Raw genomic sequence first — 23,338 nt, forward strand, 5'->3', positions numbered from 1 at the left:
ATCTTATTGTGATTCTTATTTGCATTCAGTCTGGGGAGTATTGCCATCTCAACAATGTTAAGTCTTTCAAGCAATGAATATCAGATGTCTTTCCATTTATTTTAGGTCTTTAATTTCTTTAAGCAGTGTTTTGAAGTTTTTAGTCTTGTATTTCCTTTGTATTTTATTCTTTTGAATGTTGTAAATGAAATTGTTTTTCTGATCTTAGGGGGAAAGCTTTTAGCATTTTATCATTAGTATGATGTTATATGTTCGATTTTCATAGATGCCTTTTATCAACTTTAGAAAGTTCCCTTCTGTTTCTGTTTTGTTGAGTGTTTTTATCATGAAAGGATGTTGGATTTCATCAGCTGCTGGGGTTTTTTTGTTTGTTTTGTTTTGTTTTTGCTGCACGCACGGTATGCAGGATCTTAGTTCCCTGACCAGGGATGGAACCCGTGCCCCTTGCAGTGGAAGCGCAGAGTCTTAACCAGTGGACCACCAGGGAGGTTCTCATCAGCTGCTTTTAATGTATCAATTGAGATGATTGTGTGGTATTTTTACTTTATTCCATAAGTAAATATTTATGTGTTACATATTAATTGAGTCTCACCTGTTGAACCACCTTTGCATTTCTGAGATAAATCCCACTTGATCAATGTGACTAATCCATTTAATATTCTATTAGATTAGGTTTGCTAGTATTATGTTAAAGATTTTTGCATCTATAGTCATAAGGGATATTGGTTAGTACTTTTTATTTCTTGTGATATCTTTGTCTGGTTTTGGTATCAGGGTAATACTAACTTCTAAGAATGCTTTAGAAATTGTTCTAACTTTTGGAAGAGTTAAAGAAGTATTGGTGTTTGTTCTTCTTTAAATGTTTGGTAGAACTTGTATGTGAATCCTTCAAGTCCTATGCTCTTTTTTAATGTTTTTTTAAATTGAAGTATAGTTGATTTACAATGTTGTGTTATTTTCTGCTGTACAGCAAAGTGATTCCATTATACATATATTAATTTTTTAATATTCTTTTCCATTATAGTGTATCACAGGATATTGAATGTAGTTCTCTGTGCTATACACTAGGACCCTGTTGTTTATCCATTCTGTATATAATAGCTTACACCTGCTAACCCCAACCTCCCACTCCATCCCTCCCCTAAGTCCCTCCCCCTTGGCAACCACAGGTGTGTTCCCTGTGTCCATGAATCTGTTGGTTTTATAGATAAAGTTCATTTGTTCATATTTTAGATTCTACATGTAAGTGATATCATATGGTATTTGTCATTTTCTGACTTACTTCACTTAGTGTGATAATCTCTAGGTCCATCCATGTTGCTGCAAACGGCATTACTTCATTCTTTTTTTACAGCTGAGTAGTATTTCATTGTATATATGTATCACATCTTCTTTATCCATTCATCTGTCAGTGGACATTTAAGTTGTTTTCATGTCTTGGCTGTTGTAAATAGTGATGCAGTGAACGTTGGGGTGCATGTGTCTTTTCAAATTACGGTTTTCTCTGGATATATGCCCAGGAGTGGGATTGCTGGATCATATGGTAATTCTATTTTTAGTTTTCTGAGGAACCACCATACTGTTTTCTTTAGTGGCTGTATTTAAAATGTTTTTTGACTACTGATAGAAAATCTGTTTACTTGCTATAGAAAGTGTATTCTTTTTCTTCTTGAAACAGTTTTGGTAGTTTGTGTTTTTCTAGGAATTTGTAGATTATCAAATTTGTTCACCACACACACAAAAAATCATAAAACCCTAAGTAGAAACAACTCAGATATCCATCAACTGTATGGATAAGCAAAATGTGGTATACAATGGAATATTATTTGACCATAAAATGGAACAAGTGTTAACATATGCCACATCATGGAGGAACCTTGTAAACATTTTGGTAGGTGAAAGAAGCCAGTAAAAAGAGACAATATAGTATGTAATTCCAATTATATCAAATGTCCTGAATAGGTAAATCTATAGAAACAGAAAGTATATTAATGATTGCTTAGGGTTGGGAGGAACAGGGGTAAAGGGGGATGATAGCTAAAGGGTATGGGGTTTCTCTTTGAGGTGATGAAAATGTTCTGAAATTTACTGTGGTGATTGTTGTACATATCTGGGAAGATACTAAAATTCATTGAATTGTACTCATTTTAATGGGTTGATCATATGGTGTATGAATTATATCTTGGTAAAGCTGGGTTTTTTTAAAGTTCATAATGTTTTTATATTCCTTTAAATTTTTTTAAATTATTTATTTATTTTTGGCTGTGTTGGGTTTTCGTTGCTGCACGTGGGCTTTCTCTAGTTGTAGTGAGCGGGGGCTACTTTTCGTTGCAGTGCGTGGGCTTCTCATTGCGGTGGCTTCTCTTGTTACAGAGCACGGGCTCTAGGCATGCAGGCTTCAGTAGTTGTGGTGTGCGGGCTCAGTATTTGTGGCTCTAGAGCGCAGGCTCAGTAGTTGTGGCGCACAGGCTTAGTTGCTCTGCCGCATGTGGGATCTTCCTGAACCAGGGCTTGAACCAGTGTCCCCTGCATTGGCAGTTGGATTCTTAATCACTGCGCCACCAGGGAAGGCCCTGTATTCCTTTTTATTTCTGTGAGGTTGGTAGTGTTTCCATTTTCATTCCTGATAATAGTAATTTGGTCCAGTTTTTTTTCCTTCATCAGTCTAGAAAAAGGCTTGTCAATTTAATCTTTTCAAAGAACCAACTTTTGATTTCAGTGGTTCTCTGTATTGTTTTTCTATTCTCTTAATTTATCATCACTCTGATCTTTATTATTTCCTTCCTTCTCTTGCTTTTGGTTAAGTTTACTCTTTTAATAGTGCCTTAAGTTGGAAGATGGGATATTGATTTGAGATCTTTCTTCTTTATTAATGTAGATAACGTAGACTTTCATAGCTATATAAATATCTCTCTTTTTGCTGCATTCCATAAGTTTTCATATGTTTTGTTTTTGTTTTCGTTCTTCTCAAAATATTTTGCAGTTTCCCTGGTGATTTCTTCTTTGACCCATTGGTTGTTTAAGAGTATGTTTTTTAAACCACTCAGTGGTCTTAAGCTATTCTTCCACAAACTCTTAAAATGGAAAGAGGTTGATAGAAAATAGTTTCTTAAAAAAATAAAACAGCATGTTGTTTACTTGTACCAATTTGTGAATTTTTTAGATTTCCTTCTGTTATTAATTTCTAGTTTCATTCCATTTTATTCACAGAAGATAATTTGTGTGATTTCTATTTTTTAAATTTTATTGAGACTTGTTTTGTTGCTTAACATATTGTCTGTCCTGGTGAAAATATTCATTTTGTATTTTGCTATCATTGAATGGTATCTTCTATGTATGTTTGGTGTGGCTGGTTTATAGTGTTGTTCAAGTTGTCTGCTTCTTCATCTTTTTTCCTAGTTGTTCCATCCTTTTTGAAATGCCTTGAAATCTCCAACTATTGTGGGTGGACTGTATTCCTTTCTTCAATTCTGTCTGGTTTTGCTTCATATATTTTGAGACTCTGTTGTTAGTTGCATGTATGTTGATAATTGTTATATCTTTTTGATGGGTTGACCCTTTTATCATTATATAATATCTTTCTTTTTCTCTTGTAACATTTTTTGTTTAAAAGTCTGTTTTATCTGATGTCAACATACCACTCCAGCTGTCTTTTAGTTGCTGTGTTTTCATGGAAAAGCTCTGAGTTCATTACCTCTGAGTTCTCTCATCTGTAATAAGAAAGAGATGGTTAGATACTCTCTATAAAGTGTCGTTTAGCTATGCCAGTCTGTGATATTGGACAAATGATATTTTTGCTAGTAAGGACTTCTATCTGTTTTTGTTTAATTGATCTTGAAGAGGAGTAGAATTTTAATAAAGTAGCTTCATAAGCAGTACTTGACTTCTCAAACGAGAAGTGTTCCTATATAAGACGGTAATTTTCACACTAAAATACAGTAAAAATACTGTTTTATATACAATTATCAGTAGTGTATTTCCAACGTTTCTTATGTTGTTCATTAATTTTTTTCATTCATCATGAAACAATTTCTGAAGAATAATTCAAGCTAAAGATTTATTGCTGTCATCTTGCCTAATAGTTCTGACTTTGTATCAGTTGTATGAAATTTATACAACCTATGCTTCAGCTGCAGTGATTTTGTCTTTTTCATTTATTCTTATAGGATAAAGATAATATGAAATAAAAATTTAAATTGTCAGCCAATATGCCACAGATGATACCATCTGAACCCCTGGTGCTCTCTTCTAGGTGGTTTGAGTAGGTACCAGTAGGGTCTCTTCTGGCCTAAAATCTTAGGGTTTCCATGAGTTTGCATAGGGCCTACCCCTGTTGTTTTCTCTACTTTCTTGAAAGTGTCAGTCTAGCAGTTTCATTTTGCAGATAATGGAAACAGATTGTCAGATTAATCAAAGCTCTCACTCTAGTCTTCAGAACAAATTATTGACCTAACTGTTCTTGATATTGGTTACTAATCCAGAGTACCAAGACTTTGAGTTAAAAAGTAATTTACAGTATCCACAGTATTTCTTAGTTTGAAAACTCACTTATTTTCCTTTCTCTTAGATGGAGACAGAAATTAGCAAACCAAGCCACATCTCTGTTGCTCTTTGTTGATTCTGCACCATGAGGCAGTGCCCAGCTCACGCCAGGAAAACCTGGGTCTATTGAATGCCTGGGAAAGGTCTTACTTTCCTCAACTTTTTTTGTGTGTGTTTTTGGTTCATTTGTAGGGTCTTTTGGTTCCCTGTGGTCATGGAATTGAAAAGGGTTGGCAAAGCCTTCTTATTTGATTCAAAGAAGTTTCTGTACTCTGCAAAATCCGGGACATGGTTTTACTGTAAATCTGTTTTTAAAATTTTGGTAGATGATACCATAAAGGATTAGTGGTTAAGAAACAGGTTGCGAAGTTGGCCATTTCTAGTTTAGTGGGATTTAAAAGAGGACCAAAAAAAAAAAAAAGAAAAAAGAAAATCTAGCAACCTTAGCCCTGTGGGGCTAGATTTTCCTGATTCATTAGTGAATGTATGATTTGTAAAGCTTGGATCAGACTGCTGCAGGAAGCACTGGAGACTACAAAGGGTGATTCTTTGAATGGCATGAACACTAAACTTCATTCGTAGGACCTGGAGGTGGCCTATCAGGTAACCTTTCTGAAGTGCAGTGTATACTCACTAGTTGCAGCAATAGAATTTGGGTCCTTTTACCATTTAATAAGGGTTAAGGAAAGTACCAGGCTAATATGAATATTTCTAAATGAGTTGTAGACAGAATTCTATAACTAATGCTGGCCTATTACAGTTAAAGTGATTTATATTGGCCTGAGACTAATAGAATAAATTAGGAAACAACAAATGGTGCTCCCTGTAGAACTGGCTCAGCAAAGTTGTAGTGGGGAGTCAATAGTATATCTCCTGTCTTTCTGAACCACATTACAAGTTCAGAGTTCAAAGAAAGGAAGTATCAAATTTACATTTAAACTTATACTTTATATAACAAAATAGTGCCTTATTACATAGCACACAGATTTGAGATAGAATGATGTAGGTTTCCTTATCAAGGTAATATTGTGCCTGGGTGATAGATTAATCATACTTTTTATTGTGATACTTAATTTACAGTTACACTAGTAACTTTAATGTATTAATGATGGTAAAATGATAATATGGGAAAAAATAAGTAAGTTTCCTTACGAAATACAAGACTGGATTTCTCTCATTAGCCTATCTAACTTTTTATTGTGGATTTGGGGGGAAGTATTTGGTGAAATAAAAGTTAAGATAGGTGAACACTAGGTCTGAAACACCTTATTTTTCATTTATTAGGAGGCTTCTCATGGCAATTATTTAGGGAAGTAAGTGTTGTCAAAAGGAGTTTCTTTTTTTTTTTTAAGATGTTGGGGGTAGGAGTTTATTAATTAATTTATTTTTGCTGTGTTGGGTCTTCGTTTCTGTGCGAGGGCTTTCTCTAGTTGTGGCAAGCGGGGGCCACTCTTCATCGCAGTGCGCGGGCCTCTCACTATCGTGGCCTCTCTTGTTGCAGAGCACAGGCTCCAGACGCGCAGGCTCAGTAGTTGTGGCTCACGGGCCTAGTTGCTCCGCGGCATGTGGGATCCTCCCAGCCCAGGGCTCGAACCCGTGTCCCCTGCATTAGCAGGCAGTTTCTCAACCACTGCGCCACCAGGGAAGCCCCAGGAGTTTCTTTTCTTTTTTTAATAAATTGTTTTATAATGCTGGTGCTGCTTTTTTTTTTTTTTTTTTTTAATTTTTGGCTGCATTGGGTCTTCATTGCTATGCATGGGCTTTCTCTAGTTGCGGCAAGCGGGTGCTATACTCTTCGTTGTGGTGCGTGGGCTTCTCATTGCAGTGGCTTCTCTTGTTGTGGAGCATGGGCTCTAGGTGCGTGGGCTTCAGTAGTTGCAACATGTGGGCTCAGTAGTTGTGGCTTGCAGGCTCTAGAGTGCAGGCTCCGTAGTTAATGGTGCTCAGCTTAGTTGCTCCACAGCATGTGGGATCTTCCCGGACCAGGGCTCGAACCCATGTCCCCTGCATTGGCAGGCGGATTCTTAACCACTGCACCACCAGGGAAGTCCCAGGAGTTTCTTTAGCGTCTTTTAACACGGTAATCATTGATTAGTATCTACTGATTTCTCTAAGTTTGTATGGTTTTTGTTTGACCAGAGACCATTCGAGGAATAGAAAAAACAATACTGATATTTGAGACCTTTTTTATTTAACCTAAAAATATTATGAGATTTTATTTGCTTTCAGTTATAGGGGAAGGTGAGAGAAGTTAAGACCAAAGAAATGAAGAGAAGCTTTAAACATTGCTTAGAAGTCATCGGAAACCAACATTTCTTTCTCAGTACCCATGTTTGTCATACATTATATAGGGGTTTTCTGTTTCGTCATTTAAGGTTCTTTTCAGGACAACCCTTTGGAGAAAGTGGCATTGTTATTAAGTAGAAGCAAGGAAACTAAGGTGTTGGCAGGTTACATTGGCATGCTTGTTAAGAATGGGGTAAAATTTGAACCTAAATGTCTCTGACCCCAAAGCTCAACCTCTCTTCCCTGTAGCATGCTGCCAGAAGTAAAATATGTAGGAATGTTTGTGTATTTTTCATTCATTGAACAAGGATCATTAAAGGTCTAATAACTCCATTGTATGTATTACGTTATATACTATGGCAAATGCAATAGGAAAAGACCCAGCCCTCCCGAAAACCTAGGCTCTGCATAAAGAGACAGGCAAGAGTGACTGTGGATGTTTCATCTATACAAGATTAAGTGCTGAGAAACTCACAGCAAAATTCAGTGTATGAGCCCATACCACATAACCATTCTTAGATGGGATATCAGTTGTTGTTTTGTTTTTTTTTTGCGGTACGCGGGCCTCTCACTGTTGTGGCCTCTCCCGTTGCGGAGCACAGGCTCCGGACGCGCAGGCTTAGCGGCCATGGCTCACGGGCCCAGCCGCTCCGCGGCATGTGGGATCTTCCCGGACCGGGGCACGAACCCGTGGGATATCAGTTTTAAGCTAAACTTTTTTTCCCCTTTTAACTCCGAGATAAATAAGACTGTAAATATGTTGTGTTATCATGGCGTCTCATTGTGTTCTGGGTGCTAGGGTACTGGTAAAGCCAACCAAAATTCCTGCCCTTGTGGACTTTATATTTTATAGGTGGAAGATAGACAGGCATCTAATATGTAAAACTTAGAATGTATAAATTAAATGTAAATATGTAGAAAGAGTGTGTTGGCTGGTAAATGGCATGGTGAAAATAGAGCAGGGACCTGTCAATAAGAGTGAAGTGTGGGGAATTGCAGTTTTAAATGGTCAGGGAATGAATGTCTCACCAAGAAAGTGGCATTTGAGCAAAGATGTAAGTGGAAGGCAAGGAAGGGGGAACTGTGTAGACATCTAAGGTCAGAGGGTTCCAAGCATTGGGAGCAGCCAGTATACAGGCCGCTGGACAGGAGCCGCCTGGCGTAGCTGAGGAATAGCAAGGAGAATCATGGGCAGGTAGCTGAATTGCAGGGTAGAGGAGGTCAAGGGAGATTATGAGGGGCCTTGTGGGCCATTGTAACATTTTAATGTTTACTCCGAGGTGGAGCCAAATGAGGGGTTTGAGGAGAAGAGTGTCAGGGTCTGACCTATGTTTTTAAGTTTTATTCTACTAGGTTGAGAATAGACCCCATCTAGGAATTGTTAAATTTGATTTATTTTTCAAATAACGTACGTAATATGTTTGAATATTAAAGATTTTTATTTTATCACTAAGCCTTTTATTAAAGAGCTTCATTAATTTTTTTTTTAAATTTGACCTGGAGACTAAACAAAATAGCCTTTCTGATAACCTGTTTACTTGTAGCCAAACATACTGAAATGTTGATAGGATAGCACAGTGAAATCTCGTATCCCTACCAGTTAGGTTCAATTTTGCCATTTTTATCTATCTAGGAATCTAATAAATAATTTTTATTTTATTATTATTTTGGTGAATTATTTCAAAGTAAGTTGTAGACATCATGATTCTTTGTATCCCCTAAATAATTCAGCATGTGTCTCCTAAGAATAAGAACATTTTCCTAAATAAATATCATAACAGAATGACTCTCAGCCCCTTTTAGGTCATCAGCCCTTTCCCCTAGAGAGTTGGAATGTATATGTATATTTAAGAACCTGTCAAGAGTCTGTCAGATACTTATTATTGTACCCTCCATTTGTATTTCCTAGCCTCAAGTATTGGTTTTATTTTATTTATTTATTTTTGCTACTGAGTAGATTACTGTCTGTATCTTAATTCTGGTTTAGAGGATTTTGAAAGACTAAGTTCATTGATACTTTTTCCTTATAATTGACTATGCTTTTAAGGAAATTGAATCACAAATAGAACGTTCAGAGAAGATTCTTCTATATCAGTGAGTGGATTAACACCTTATGGAATACAGGACTCCAAGGAGTGTATCTTGAATAATTTGTCACAGCTCTGTGTAGAAGAACCCAACTCATTACTCCTGGTTTTGAGAAGGTTAAGAACTAGTCTGGAGTCCATCAGGAGATTAAGAAGAGCATCCTGATAATAATAATGTTGAAAAGGTCACTTTCTAGGAACATAAAGCCCAGAAGTGATTGTTACAATTCTTGCCTCAGATACTATTCACAGCATATAAATAGCCTCATTCTTCTCACCCTGAGGATTCCCATAACATCTTTAAAATCAGGCAGTTCTAAAACACCAATATGTGAAAACATGCTAGGCTAGTGAACCTCAGGAAAAAGTGGATCAGTATTTGATCTTTGACTACGTCATGTGGAGTGGGCTTCTCTCTTCTCTTTGTCACTGTTTTATATGAAGGGCTCTTTCAGATCTATTTCAAGAAGCATTGAAATAGAAATTCAGACTTCTGAGCAGCTCACAATAGGACATTTAACCTCTAAGGACTAGTTAGGATTTAAGTGACTTGCCTAATGAATCATATTTATTAGATGGTAGGATAAGAATTTTTAGGAAGAAATTGGCTTCCCTTATGTAATACAATTGTCTGCCTTTGGTGACCTTTGTTTTTTTTTTTTTTTTTTGGTCAAATCAGGTATAACTATATCAGTTACTTGATATAGCGCTCTTGGTGTGGGGCAGTTATGTAAGACACACGAAATACCCTCTAATAATTGGGGCTATTTTTTGTGATGAGTTACATATACATGGAAAAATAATTCAGTGTTGGAGGATTGGAGATAGAATGAAGTATACAGTATTAATTGTTCAAGGAGGACTGTAGATAGGAAGTGCTGTAAGAATGAACACAGTGGGACGTGTAATTTTAGGCTAAAGAAGACTTCACAAAGAAAGTAGGATTTGAGCTGAATGTTGAAAAAAGAGGTTTAGAATGTCACTGAGCCTGATTGGAACAAGTACAGTATTCAGTTCCGTAGAACGATGTGAACAAAGGCACAGAGATGGAGGTGGAAGGTTGTTCAAATGGCAGGAAGTAAACCAGGTTGGCCACAATACAAAGTTCAAATAAGGATGTAGAAAGAGAGCAGCTTACAGAGGTAGGTTGGAGCTAGGTTATAGAGAGTTTGATACAAGGCTCGCGAGCCTGGTTAGACTGTATATTGCCAGCTTTATGGAACGTTTGAATTTTAATACAGGGAATGACATGATTAGTCTCCCAGAAGTGTCGAATGAGTTCCTACCATTCTCTCCTTCCCTGGGAAGACAAAAATTATTGGACGCACATTTCTAAAATGTTTTGGTCTCAGGACTTCTTTGACTTTTAAAAAATATCAAGGAACCCAGAATGCTTCTTCAGTTTATTTGGATTATATCTGTTGACATTTACTATATTAAAAATTGATAGTGGGAGGGCTTCCCAGGTGACACAGTGGTTAAGAATCTGCCTGCCAGTGCAGGGCACATGGGTTCCATCCCTGGCCCAGGAGGATCCCACATGACGCGGAGGAGCCAAGCCCGTGCGCCACAACTACTGAGGCTGCGCTCTAGAGCCTTTGAGCCACAGCTACTGAAGCCCGCGTGCCTAGAACCCGTGCTCCGCAACAGGAGAAGCCACCACAGTGAGAAGCATGCGCACTGCAACAAAGAGTAGCCCCCGCTCACTGCAACTAGGGAAAGCCCGCGTGCACAGCAACGAAGACCTAACACAGCCAAAAATTTAAAAAAAAAACAAATAAATAAATAAATAATTTTTTTTAAGTTTAAAAATTGGTATTAGGAAACTTTTAAAAAATAATACATAGGTGCACATTTCTATAGCTGACTTCATCATGCAGCCCCTGGAAAGCCATACGCCACATTTGTGCAAGATGAGAGTGAAAAGGCAAGTAACATCTTTGTGTTGCTATGAAAATAGTTTTGACCTTGGGAACCCCCAGGGTACCTAGACCACACTTCGTGAATCACTGAATTAATCACCCTGTCCTTGAAGAATATTTATGGTGGGGGAGGGGATATCATTATAAAAAAGAAATACAGCTATAGGTAGAGGCACATGTGGAGGAAACATGATTATTTATGCTTGGGTCAGTTAGGGAAAGCTGCACCAAGGACGTGACCTTTTAAACAATAATGAAAAAGGTAGAAGGAATGAACATAGGTGGCATATTCTGAAAATAGTACAAAGAAGTCTGTGGGGAGCAGGTACTGTGGCCAAGGGCAGCTTTGTAGGTTTGGGGCTGATTTTGAAGGGCTTTTACCTTGTAGACTTTGAGGAAGATGCCAGAGAGTAGAAGTAACGTGGTTCTGTCTGTTTTAGGAAGTAACTGCTGGCAGTTTACAGATGATGTGTAGGAAATGGAGAGTATTCTCACCAAATCGTAATTCTTTCTAAAAAGCATCATTACTTATTCATAACATACTTTATTAAAGGCAGATATTTTGCAAGCATTTAATTCTCTCCTCAAAGTTAACTTTTCCAGTTCCCTCAACTTTTTTTTTTTTTTGCGGTATGCTGGCCTCTCACTGTTGTGGCCTCTCTCGTTGCGGTGCACAGGCTCTGGACTCACAGGCTCAGCGGCCATGGCTCACAGGCCCAGCCGCTCCGCGGCATGTGGGATCTTCCCAGACCGGGGCACGAACCTGTTTCCGCTGCATCGGCAGGTGGACTCTCAACCACTGCGCCACCAGGGAAGCCCTCCCTCGACTCTTTGGGGAATGGTTTCTCTCTCTCTCTCCTCATTTTGGTTTTGCGAACCATATTATTACTGGACTGAAAAGCACACTGCATTGCAGAAGCTAGGAGAAAGGGTTGGTGACTGGAAACCAAATAGTCTGGTGGATGAGACCATTTTCTATTTGTAGTCTCTGAAGACATTGTTATCATGGATGCTAGATAATTTGCTTCTCACCCTTGGTTGAGGTTCCTTCAAAAGTTTAGGAGGTATAGTAGTTATCTATTGCTGCATAACAAACTACCACAAAATTAGTGGCTTAAAACAAGATATATTTATTATCTCATAGTTTCTGTGAGTCAGAAGTCTATGCACAGCCTAACTTGTCCTCTGCTTAGGATCTCAAAAGGCTACAATCAAGGTGGCTGGACTTCATTCTCATCTGTTGAAGAATCCACCTCCAAGGTCACTCCTGTTCTCAGAATTCATTTACTTCCAGTTGTAGAACGGAAAGCCTCAATTTCTTGCTGGCTGTCAGTTGGAAGCTTCCCTCAGGTCCTAGGGCCACCCAGGGTTCTTTGCCATTTAGGCTTCCCCAGCATGGCAGCTTACTTCATCAAGCCAGCAAGGAGAGTCTCCAGAGCAAGTAACAGCACAGGGTCTTATATAAACTAACATCCTGTCACCTTTGCTGTATTCTGTTGTGGCTAGAAACAAATCACAGATGCTACTCACACTCAAGAGAAGGGGTTCATACAAGGACATGAAAACCTTGAGGCAGGGATCATATGAGGCCACCCTCGCGTCTCACCACCAGTGTCCCTCAATTTCCAACATTAAAGTTGAGACCTTGAGAGTCCGACAGTGTCTTCAGAGTATCTTCGTTCATAAGCAGGACTATCATATTAGCATGAATTTTCTATCACAGAGGTTAGCAGACTTTTTCTATAAAGGGCCAAATGGTAAAAACTTTAGGCTTTTGCAGACCACACAGCCTCTGTCGCAACTACTAAATTCTGCCTTTGTGGTGCAAAAGCATCCATAGACAATACTTAAATAAATGAGCTTGGCTGTGTTGTGATAAAATTTTATTTCCAAAGGCAGCCGTTGTTTGCTGACCCCTTGTCGATCAGATTGGTCAGCTATTGCTGACCCATTAGTAACATTTTAAGAGAATGGAACATGGGCAGGTCATTTTATAAAACTAACTGGTCCTTTACAGAAAAGATCACATGGGGAGGGTAAGTCAGATAACAAACCAGATTGGGAAGGATCTTTGGCAGTCCAGGGAAGAATGAGAGCCCTTTGTTTTCCCTGAAGCAGTGCCAAAGGCCACGGAAAGGGCTCATGTTAATAGAGAGATAGGGCCTGGGTCCAGCCAACTGAACTTTCTGATAATATTAATAATTGTCATTGAGCACTCACTATGAGCCGGACAGTTATTGCATTTTACATGAAATAATTAATTTAATCCTTAGCACTACCCTTGTGAAGGAAATAATAATAATTCTCCTTTTGTACATAAGCAAACTGAAGCCGCTGTCAGCTAAGGAGCTTGCCCAGGGTCACTTGAGCTGGTTAATTGTGGGGACAGGATTCGTACTTAGTCTGTATCCAGAACTCATCCTATTTTTCTAGAGCAGGAGTTAGCAAATTTTGGTTCTTGGGCCAAATCCAAGTTGCCAGCTATTTTTATTTAGCCCACAATATATGAGAATGGATTTTACATTTTTTAATGTTTGGATAAAACCAAAAGAATAGTATTTTGTGATATGCAAAAATTATATGACATTTAGATTTCAGTGTCCATGAAGTTTTATTGGAACACAGCCACACCCATTCACTTCCAAGCGGCTTTTGTGGCTGATTTTGTGCTACTATGGCAGAGTTGAGTAGATACAACTAGGACTGCGGGGCCTGCAAAGCTGAAAAGAGTTACTATCTCACCCTTTACAGAAAATGTTTACCAACCCGTTCTACAGCATAAAGAGCTAATTGTAAACTGTGATGTTGGTATTTTCCCCTGGCTGACTAAGGCATTAATTACCTGGTAAGAGCATTTTTTTTTTTACTTTCTCTTTCTTTTTGTCTTTGGCATGTGGCTCACTAGTTTATGTTATATGTTTCTTATTTAAGTTGGGAATTTCATTTTATTCATTCTAGTATCTTCTTTCATTAACTCTGCAGACATGGGTCAGGCCATATATTTGTAGGGAAAGATTCTCAACCTTCTAATTTATTGACACCAACAAGGTGACATTAAGGGAGGGGACTTCTCTGGTGGCACAGTGGTTAAGACTCCACGCTCCCATTGCAGGGGTCCTGGGTTCAATCCGTGGTCAGGGAACTAGATCCCATATGCCACAATTAAGGAGCCCACCTGCTGCAACTAAGACCCGGTGCAGCCATATAAATAATAAATAAAATAGATATTTAAAAAATATGACATTAAGGGATATGTGAGCGGCTGCAACCTCTTCAGGGTTTACAGTTCTAGTCAGAATTCAGACCAAAGACAAGCGCGCGTGCGCGTGCCCTCTCTCCTTCCCTCCCTCTCTTTCTCTCTCTCTCTCTCTCTCCCCAAGAATATGTCTAATAGCAGCTTTAAAAAAATGTTGATAGAAGACACTTTACATACTCTTCCACGTAGCATCTTGAGAAATACACAACTCATAATTAAACTCTTAATAGACTTCTCCTTAAAAGTCTGAGATTTTCCCCCTTACAGAGGGTCTGTCTCTAACTGCACCATCATTATATGAATAGATATTAATATTATGTAACTCTTCATCTTGGAATCATAGCTAATTAAAGAGCTGATATCAAATTTGGCTTGCCTTAAAATAGAGAGAGAGTGTTATCTTTTTAGAATGCAGAGCTATAGGTTGTGATTAGTTATTTCAAATGTAGATTATTTTTATTAAAAAAATTATATTTTTCATTGAGATGACAAAAAGAACAAGTAATAAAATAAAACACAGCACAGTAACTAGAAGATTAGTACATCAGATTTATAAAGAAAAACATAAATACTATAGAAAAGTAAGTAAAAGACAACAGTTATTTTACAGAATTTTACAGAATGACATATGACCAGTAAATTTAAGATACTCAAATTAGTTGTATGAGAAATGTAATTTAAAACCATAAAAGAACATCATTTTACACCTGCTACATCAGCAGAGTCTAACACTAGGAAGGTGTTGGATCAAGTGTTACTGGTCAACTTTGGGAAAAAACTTGGAGTTTCCTAAAACAGTGCCGCTCATGTTCAAGGTTCAGTGTTCCAAAATGTTCAATGCTCTTTTCTCCTTTCCTTTATTAAGAAACCTACTTTATGAAAAAATGACAACTGAATTAAAGAGAGCTTAGTGATGCATACTTCTTAACTCGGTGTGGCAACTGGTCCACACTTCAAGTAGCACTGCATCTAAGCAAAACCCTATGTGTGTACACTGTGCATTTCTCCCACATAATACTTATTCAGTGTGTAATTGTTGACTCAGCAAAGGTGGCCTAATGCACATTCAATTAAGAGTAACTTGTGAGGTGAGATCAGCTCAGTGCTTTGTGACCACTTAGAGGGGTGGGATAGGGAGGGTAGGAGGGAGACACCAGATGGAGGAGATATGGGGATATATGTATATGTATAGCTGATTCACTTTGTTATAAAGCAGAAACTAACACACCATTGTAAAGCAATAATACTCCAATAAAGATGTTAAAAATAAATAAATAAAACACCTGTATGATTCTCAAAAAAAAAAGAGTAACTTGTGAGGTTTGGGAGCTTAAAAAAACTCCCATCTGCATTTGGGTTTTTTGTTCAAGTCATTTTATTGTTATATTTTAATGTGTCTTAATGCATGTTACATATTTCATCTGAACTAATTAGAATATTACCAGTAATTTCTCTCTGTTTCCCTCTTACCTAATCTTTCCCCCTTCCCACTCCCAGCCCTAAGAATCCTGAATTTTTTAATATTGTTCAACTACATTTTAAGCAATTTTATTTTTAATATTTATTTATTTTATTTATTTTATTTATTTATTTTTTGACTGTGTTGGGTCTTCATTGCTACGTGCGGGCTTTCTCTAGTTGCGGCGAGCAGGGGCTACTCTTCGTTGCGGTGCGCAGGCTTCTCATTGCGGTGGCTTCTCTTGTTGCGGAGCACGGGCTCTAGGCACACGAGCTCAGTAGTTGTGGCACGCGGGCTCAGTAGTTGTGGCTCACGGGCTCAGTAGTTGTGGTTCGTGGGCTCAGTAGTTGTGGCTCGCAGACTTTAGAACGCAGGCTAAGTAGCTGTGGTGCACAGGCTTAGTTGCTCCACGGCATGTGGGATCTTCCCAGACCAGGGCTTGAACCCGTGTCCCCTGCACTGGCAGGTGGGTTCTTAACCACTGTGCCACCAGGGAAGCCCGTAAGCAATTTTTAATCACAAAGATGTACTTAATATATGTTGGTTATAATTTTGTTTGTTTTTAAGCTTTAGAAAACATGGTAGATTTATACTTCTAAGACTTTTATTTTTAACTCAGTATTATATTTTCAGTATTTATTCATGAAGTTGCATTATCCATGTAAACATAGTTAATTTATTTCCACTGCTGTAAGATATTCTGGTATGTGATTATAACTCATTTTACTTATCCCTTCTCTTATTGTTGAACAGACAGTTTGGGTTGTTTCCTGTTTTTCTATTTCAAACATGCATGTACATACAATCTTCTACACGCCTCACAGTGTACACATATAGGGTTTTGCTTAGATGCAGTGCTACTTGAAGTGTGGACCAGTTGCCACACCGAGTTAAGAAGTATGCATCACTAAGCTCTCTTTAATTCAGTTGTCATTTTTTCATAAAGTAGGTTTCTTAATAAAGGAAAGGAGAAAAGAGCATTGAACATTTTGGAACACTGAACCTTGAACATGAGCGGCACTGTTTTAGGAAACTCCAAGTTTTTTCCCAAAGTTGACCAGTAACACTTGATCCAACACCTTCCTAGTGTTAGACTCTGCTGATGTAGCAGGTGTAAAATGATGTTCTTTTATGGTTTTAAATTACATTTCTCATACAACTAATTTGAGTATCTTAAATTTACTGGTCATATGTCATTCTGTAAAATAACTGTTCTTGTCTTTTACTTACTTTTCTATAGTATTTATGTTTTTCTTTATAAATCTGATGTACTAATCTTCTAGTTGCTGTGCTGCATGTGTTTTCTCTCATTTTATTACTTGTTCTTTTTGTCATCTCAATGAAAAGAAGTCCTTGATTTTAATAGAGTTTTGTCTTCTGTTTTATGGTTGGCACTTTTTGTGTTGTGATTAGGAGATGATTCAAGTTTTTTTTTTAATGTGTCTTTATCTAGAATTGATTTTTGTTAGCATATCGAAACGCAGTTGATTTTGCATGTTAATTTTATAGCTAACTGCCTTGTAACGCTGTCATTTCTAATAACTTTTCTGCAGATTCTTCTAGGTATATAGTTTTATTCTCTGCAAATCACAAGTATTTTCTTCTTTCCTTTCCAGCCCTCTTTAATTTCTTTTTCTTTATCGACTACCTAGACCAAGAATTCTATGGCAGTATCAAAGGAAAGTAGTAATACTGGTTTCCATGTCTTGCTCTTGATTTTAAAGGGGATACTATAGGCACCTCTCCATGAAGAATGACATTTATTGTAGGATTATCAGTAACAATCTTTGGGGGGCACAGGAACTTTCCTTTTAGCCCTTGTCATGAAAGCTAGCTTGTCATGAAAGATACTGAGTTTTATTACTTTATGTGTGTGAGCAAATAAGTTGATAGACATATTAATGTTATATCACTCTTCTGTTACTGTCATAATGTATTGCCTTTTTTTATATAATACTGTTTTCTGTCTTTAGATATTTTGTTTAGCAGTGTTTCATTTGTGATTATGAATGAGATTTAGTCTAGTGTCCTCTCATATTCCTTATCTGTTGTCCGTATCTGATTTTGTGAATCAAGGTTATACTGGCCTCACAGAATGAGTTAGAAAGTATTCCCTTTTCTCTGTTCTCTGGAAAAGTTTATGAAGATTATAATCATCTTTTGCCTAAAAGTTTGGTAGAGGGCTTCCCTGGTGGCACAGTGGTTAAGAACCTCCCTGCCAATGCAGGGAACATGGGTTTGAGCCCTGGTCCGGGAAGATCCCACATACCGCGGAGTAATTAAGCTCATGAGCCACAACTACTGAGCCTGTGCTCTAGAGCCTGTGAGCCACAACTGCTGAAGCCCACACGCCTAGAGCCCGTGCTCCGCAACAAGAGAAGCCACCGCAATGAGAAGCCCGTGCACTGCAACGAAGAGTAGCCCCTGCTCACTGCAACTAGAGAAAGCCTGCGTGCAGCAATGAAGACCCAATGCAGCCAAAAATAAATATATATATTTTTTTTAAAAAGTAGAATTCCCCAGTAAAAACATCTGAACCTGTGGTGTTTTTGTTTTTTTTTAAACTATTTCAGTTTTTCTGTTAGTATACTTCTTTTTCTTCCCAAATCTGTTTAGTAAATAAATTTTCTAATAATTTGTTCATTTAATCTAATTTTTCTATTTTATTTGGCCTAAAGTTTTTCACTTACACTGTTTTATTAAAGTATAGTTTATTTACAATATTATATTAGTTTCAGATGTACAACATAGTGATTCAATATTTTTATAGCTTATACTACATTTATAGTTATTATAAAATATTGGCTATATTCCCTGTACTATAAAATATGTCATTGTTGCTTATTTATTTTATACCTAATAGTTTGTACCTCTTAATCCCCTACCCCTGTCTTACCGCTCTCCCCTTCCCTCTCCTCACTGGTAACCACTAATTTATTCTCTATATCTGTGAGTCTTTCTGTTTTGTTATGTTAGTTTGTTTTATTTTTTATATTCCTCATATAAGTGATAATATAGAGTAGTTGTCTTTCTGTCTGATTTATTTCACTAAGCATGGTACCCTCCAGGTCCATCCATGTTGTTGCACATGGCAAAATTTCATTGTTTTTTATGGCTGAGTAATATTCGTGTGTGTGTGTGTGTGTGTGTGTGTGTGTGTGTGTGTGTGTGTGTGTATTCCACATCTTCTTTATCCATTCATCCTTTGGTGTATACTTAGGTTGTATCCATATCTTGGCCACTGTTAAGTAACTGCTGCTACAAACATTGGGTTGCTTGTATCTTTTTGAATTAGTGTCTTCATTTCTTTGAATATATACCCAGGAGTGGAATTGCTAGATCATATGGAAGTTTTATTTTTAGTTTTTTGAGGAACCTCCATACTGTTTTTCCATAATGGCTGCACCGATTTACATTCCCACCAACCGTGTACTATGGTTCCCTTTTCTCCACATCCTTGCCAGCATGTGTTATTTGTGGTCTTTTTGTTGAGAGCCATTTTGAAAGGTGTGAGGTGATACCTCATTAGGGTTTTGATTTGCATTTCTCTGATGATTAGCAACTTTGAGCATCTTTTCGTGTGCCTATTGGCCATCTGTATGTCTTCTTTGGAAAATGTTTATTCAGGTTTTCTGCCCATTTTCTAATTGGAGTTTTTTTTATATTGAGTTGTATGAGCTGTTTATATATTTTGGATAGTAACTCTTTAACAGTCATATTATTTGCAAGTATTTTCACCTCTTCAGTAGGTTGTTGTCAACTTCCTTTTTGACCTTTGCTTTTTTATCAATAGTTATGACCTTTCTTCTATTCCTAATTTTATTAATTTGTGCCTTTCATCTCTTTTCTTGATCTGTCAACGGAAGAGATATATGATTCTGTTATATATTTAAACTCTATTTTTTTAATTTCTTTGATTTTTTTTTTTACTCTTGTAATTTTTTTCTCCCTCCCTCCTATATTCTGTTTTTCTTTTCTATTTTCTTAAAAAGGATGTACAGGGCTTCCCTGGTGGCGCAGTGGTTGGGAGTCTGCCTGCCGATGCGGGGTACACGGGTTCGTGCCCCGGTCCGGGAAGATCCCACATGCCGCGGAGCGGCTGGGCCCGTGGGCCATGGCCGCTGAGCCTGCGCGTCCTGAGCCTGTGCTCCGCAACGGGAGAGACCACAACAGTGAGAGGCCCGCGTAACGCAAAAAAAAAAAAGGATGTGCAGCTTGTAGACTTTGAACCTTTATTTCTTTTCTAATGTAAAAATAAGAAGGCTTATTTCACATTTACATTTCCTCCTAAGTGCTATTTTTATTGATTCTCAAAATTATATTTCCAAGCACAGAGAAATTTATATTTTAAACTTCTAATTTCATTGCATTGTAGTGAGAGAAGTTAGTCTGTATATCATTGACTTTTTGAAATTTGTAAAAACTAGCTTTATGGCTTAATATGTGATTAGTTTTTTTCTTTTTTTTTAGAATGGATTAAACTTTTTATTGATTTGTGTGTGTGTGTGCTGGAAGATGTGATCAGTATTTTTTTTTAATGTTCCATGTAAGCTTGAAATTAATATGTATATATTCTCTAATTGTTAGGTGTAGAATTCTACATGTATATGTTAGAACCATCCACTGTATGTCTTAATTGAGACAAGTCTGTTCAAATTCCCTACTGTGATGTACATTTTCATTTTCTCTTTGCCACTTGGTCAGTTTTTGCTTTATATAGTTTGACACTCTTATTAGGTTCCTAAAAGTATAAAAAGTTAACAATTTTTTGGTGAATTAAACCTTTTTCATCATTATGTTTTACCGTCTACTTCTAATAATACTCTATTCTTAATGCCTATATTGACTTACAGTACCACAGAAAGGCTACCGCCATTCCTTGGATTCGGTTTTGCCTGGCATATCTTTTTCCATGTTTCCATATTCCCCATTGTCCCGTTCTATATATGGATCATTTCTTTAGATATGTTTTACAGTTTTGTAATTCTCTCTTCATCTGGTTTAATCTGTTTACCCTGACTTCATTTCTAGGAAATATTTTTATCTTTTGGGTTTTTTTTTTTTTAAATTTCTGATCATCTCTAATACTCTCATGTTGATGGGAGATCTTTATGATTCTCTACATATTGCATCCATAGCTACACTAGATTGAGGGTCTGACAGATCTCATATTGGCAATCCTCAGGTTCTGAATCTGTTGATTAATGTTTCTGTTCAGTCTTAGTGGCTTTCTTTCTTGATGTTTGCTCTTTGTTGAGCTTATTACTCTGATGTCTTTTTGGCTAAAATTGGGATTGGAAAAACTATCTGCAGAGGATGCTTCTGCTGCTTTTTCGGGTAGCCAGGGGTTGCCACTGGCTTGAGATCACATTGGCCATCCTTGTGGCTGTCTCTCTATGCAGGAATCCTAGGCTTCCTTTCCTGCCCTGCAGCTGGCTAGTCCATGGGCTCAACTTCCTGATGGTGAGGTATTAGAAGCAAATATGTCTAGGCAACCTTTCCCTTTCAAATTCCCAAATAATCAGAACCTGGTCCCACTACTTCCACACTCTGGTCCCACTTCTGATCTGTAGGCCTTGGGTATTTTGGGGAAGGTGGTGATCTTTAAAAGCTCTTCTACCTGATATGAGATTCATGATGTCTGAAAATATCATGTCCTTTGGAGCTCCTATTCAGCTGTAATTCTGGAAGCAAGAAGATCCTATTATATTCTTAAGAGTTGGAAAAATAGAGATTTTCCTATTTAGTAACTTTAACACTGTTAGTTTTAAACATCTTTGTTTAATATGTTTAAATATTCTCATTGAGTATAAATGCTATTGGCCTTATAATTTATGAGGACAATATAAAATTTAAGCTATAGGATACTTGAATGTTTTTATTTAAAACCACAACAAACCCTCATTATGTTTGAAACATTTGTTTATGTATAAAGTTCTAAACCCAGAAATATTTATCTGATTGTATCATGTTTTTGTTTTTAAGTCTTTGTTAACTTTTTATCTACAGGATGTATTTAAGGCCTCCTTAGCACAACATTCAGGTCTCTTCATTATACAGCGCCTATCAGCATTATCTCCCTCTTTTTGATCTCTCGTCTCTTTTCTAGTCTCACCACAACTTAAATTTCCCCTACTCCCTTGAGTCTTTTTGCCTACTTTCCTTGAAATGTTCTTCTCTATACAAGTACTACCACTGCCCCCGCCCCCCACCCCCCACCCCCCAGCCACGTCTGCCTCGAAAATTCTCATGCAATTATTATCCTTCCCTGACTGAGATAGCCATACCCTCTGTGCTTCCCACAGCGTCTTATGTGTACACAAACACAGTGGGCTTGTTGGCTTATGTCCTCCCCAGCCAGAGTGTGATGCTCTTGAGGTTCAGTGACTCTCTAGCTCTGCACTGTTTCTCTAGTATCTGACTGACTCAAAATATATAACTTGTTAAGTATCTTTAAAAATAAATTATTTTTATTTTTACCTTTTTTTTACTTAAAAGGTGTTTTTGAACTTTAATTTTTATGCATACAGAAAAATGAAAACCCTCAGTGGGCAGTTCAGTGCATTTTCGCAAATTAAACACAGTCATGTAAAGGGCCCCAAGATCAAGAAACAGAGCATTACCAGCACTTAGCACAAAGCCACTCTTTTTTTTTTTTTTTTTTTTTTTTGGCGGTATGCGGGCCTCTCACTGTTGTGGCCTCTCCCATTGCGGAGCACAGGCTCAGCAGCCATGGCTCACGGGCCCAGCCGCTCCGCGGCATGTGGGATCCTCCCGGACTGGGGCACGAACCCGTGTCCCCTGCATCGGCAGGTGACTCTCAACCACTGTGCCACCAGGGAAGCCCCAAAGCCACTCTTGAACCCACCCCTTTCCTGGTTAACCACTTTCCTGATTTCTAACACCACGGATTACTTTCATCTGTTTCTGAACTTTAAATTAGTAGAATCATAAAGTATGTGTTATTTTATGTCAACCTTATGCTTGTGAGATTTGTCCGTATTACTGTGTGTAGTGGTATTTCAGACACTTTCACAGCTTTATAATAGCTTTTACTTTTCCCCCACGTTGTACTACTACTTGTTTTTATTCCTTTGCTTGTAGAAGGAGCTGAAGAGGAAAAAATGGAAACAGATACTGATGGTCAGCAGCCTGAAAAGGTAAAAAATCAGTCTGTCTGAATTCTCCCACAACAGGCAAGCCAGAGAGCACTACCTTTCACAGCATAACAGTTTGGGTTTATTTTGATCTTTTGGGTCTCTCTCAGAGGACTATAAGTGATTCTATCAGCCATTTGGGCTTTGCTGGTTTAAGTTTTTGCTGAATATAGTTCTTTGTTCTTTGCTGAATATAGTTCTATAGTTTCTATAGTTCTGTAGTTTCTATATAGTTTTATATAGTTCTATATAGTTTTCTATAGTTTCTATAGTTCTTTGCTGAATATAGTTCTCTGTGCTATACAGTAGGACCTTGTTGTTTAAACAATACTGTGCATTTTAAATGCTCTTAGTCCTTCTAGCCAACTAACCATTTATTTATTTGTTTGTTTGTTTAGTTATTTAGTATTTAGCCAGTAAATAATGAAAGTGAGTCCCACTGACATTCCTTTGGACACTGTATCCCTAGGCTTATAGCAGAGAGGGTGGGGACTTTGTGCTTTGGAGACTTAAAGTCTCGTGAGCACTCAGGAGTTGAGGGTAGTGAAAGGTGGTATTTCTCTGAATTTATTAATTTCTTTTCCAGTTTTTCTCTCCAAGACTTTTCTGAACCTAGTCCATTTCTTCCC

General features: G+C 37.6%; 1 protein-coding gene across 1 annotated transcript in view; it reads left to right on the forward strand.

Annotated features, from left to right (window-relative positions):
* The window catches only part of SMARCC1 (SWI/SNF related BAF chromatin remodeling complex subunit C1), a gene marked incomplete at both ends in the record, with an annotated part of 177,644 nt that overhangs the window by 111,307 nt on the left and 42,999 nt on the right, over positions 1–23,338 (forward strand). The window contains one exon of the mRNA XM_079712293.1: positions 22,657–22,712. Within this exon, the coding sequence (XP_079568419.1) occupies positions 22,657–22,712 (56 nt within the window). The remainder of the gene's footprint in view (positions 1–22,656; positions 22,713–23,338) is intronic.

The sequence above is a fragment of the Hyperoodon ampullatus genome, assembly GCF_949752795.1.
Source record: "Hyperoodon ampullatus genome assembly, chromosome: 10".
In the NCBI taxonomy this organism is placed as follows: Eukaryota; Metazoa; Chordata; class Mammalia; order Artiodactyla; family Ziphiidae; genus Hyperoodon; species Hyperoodon ampullatus.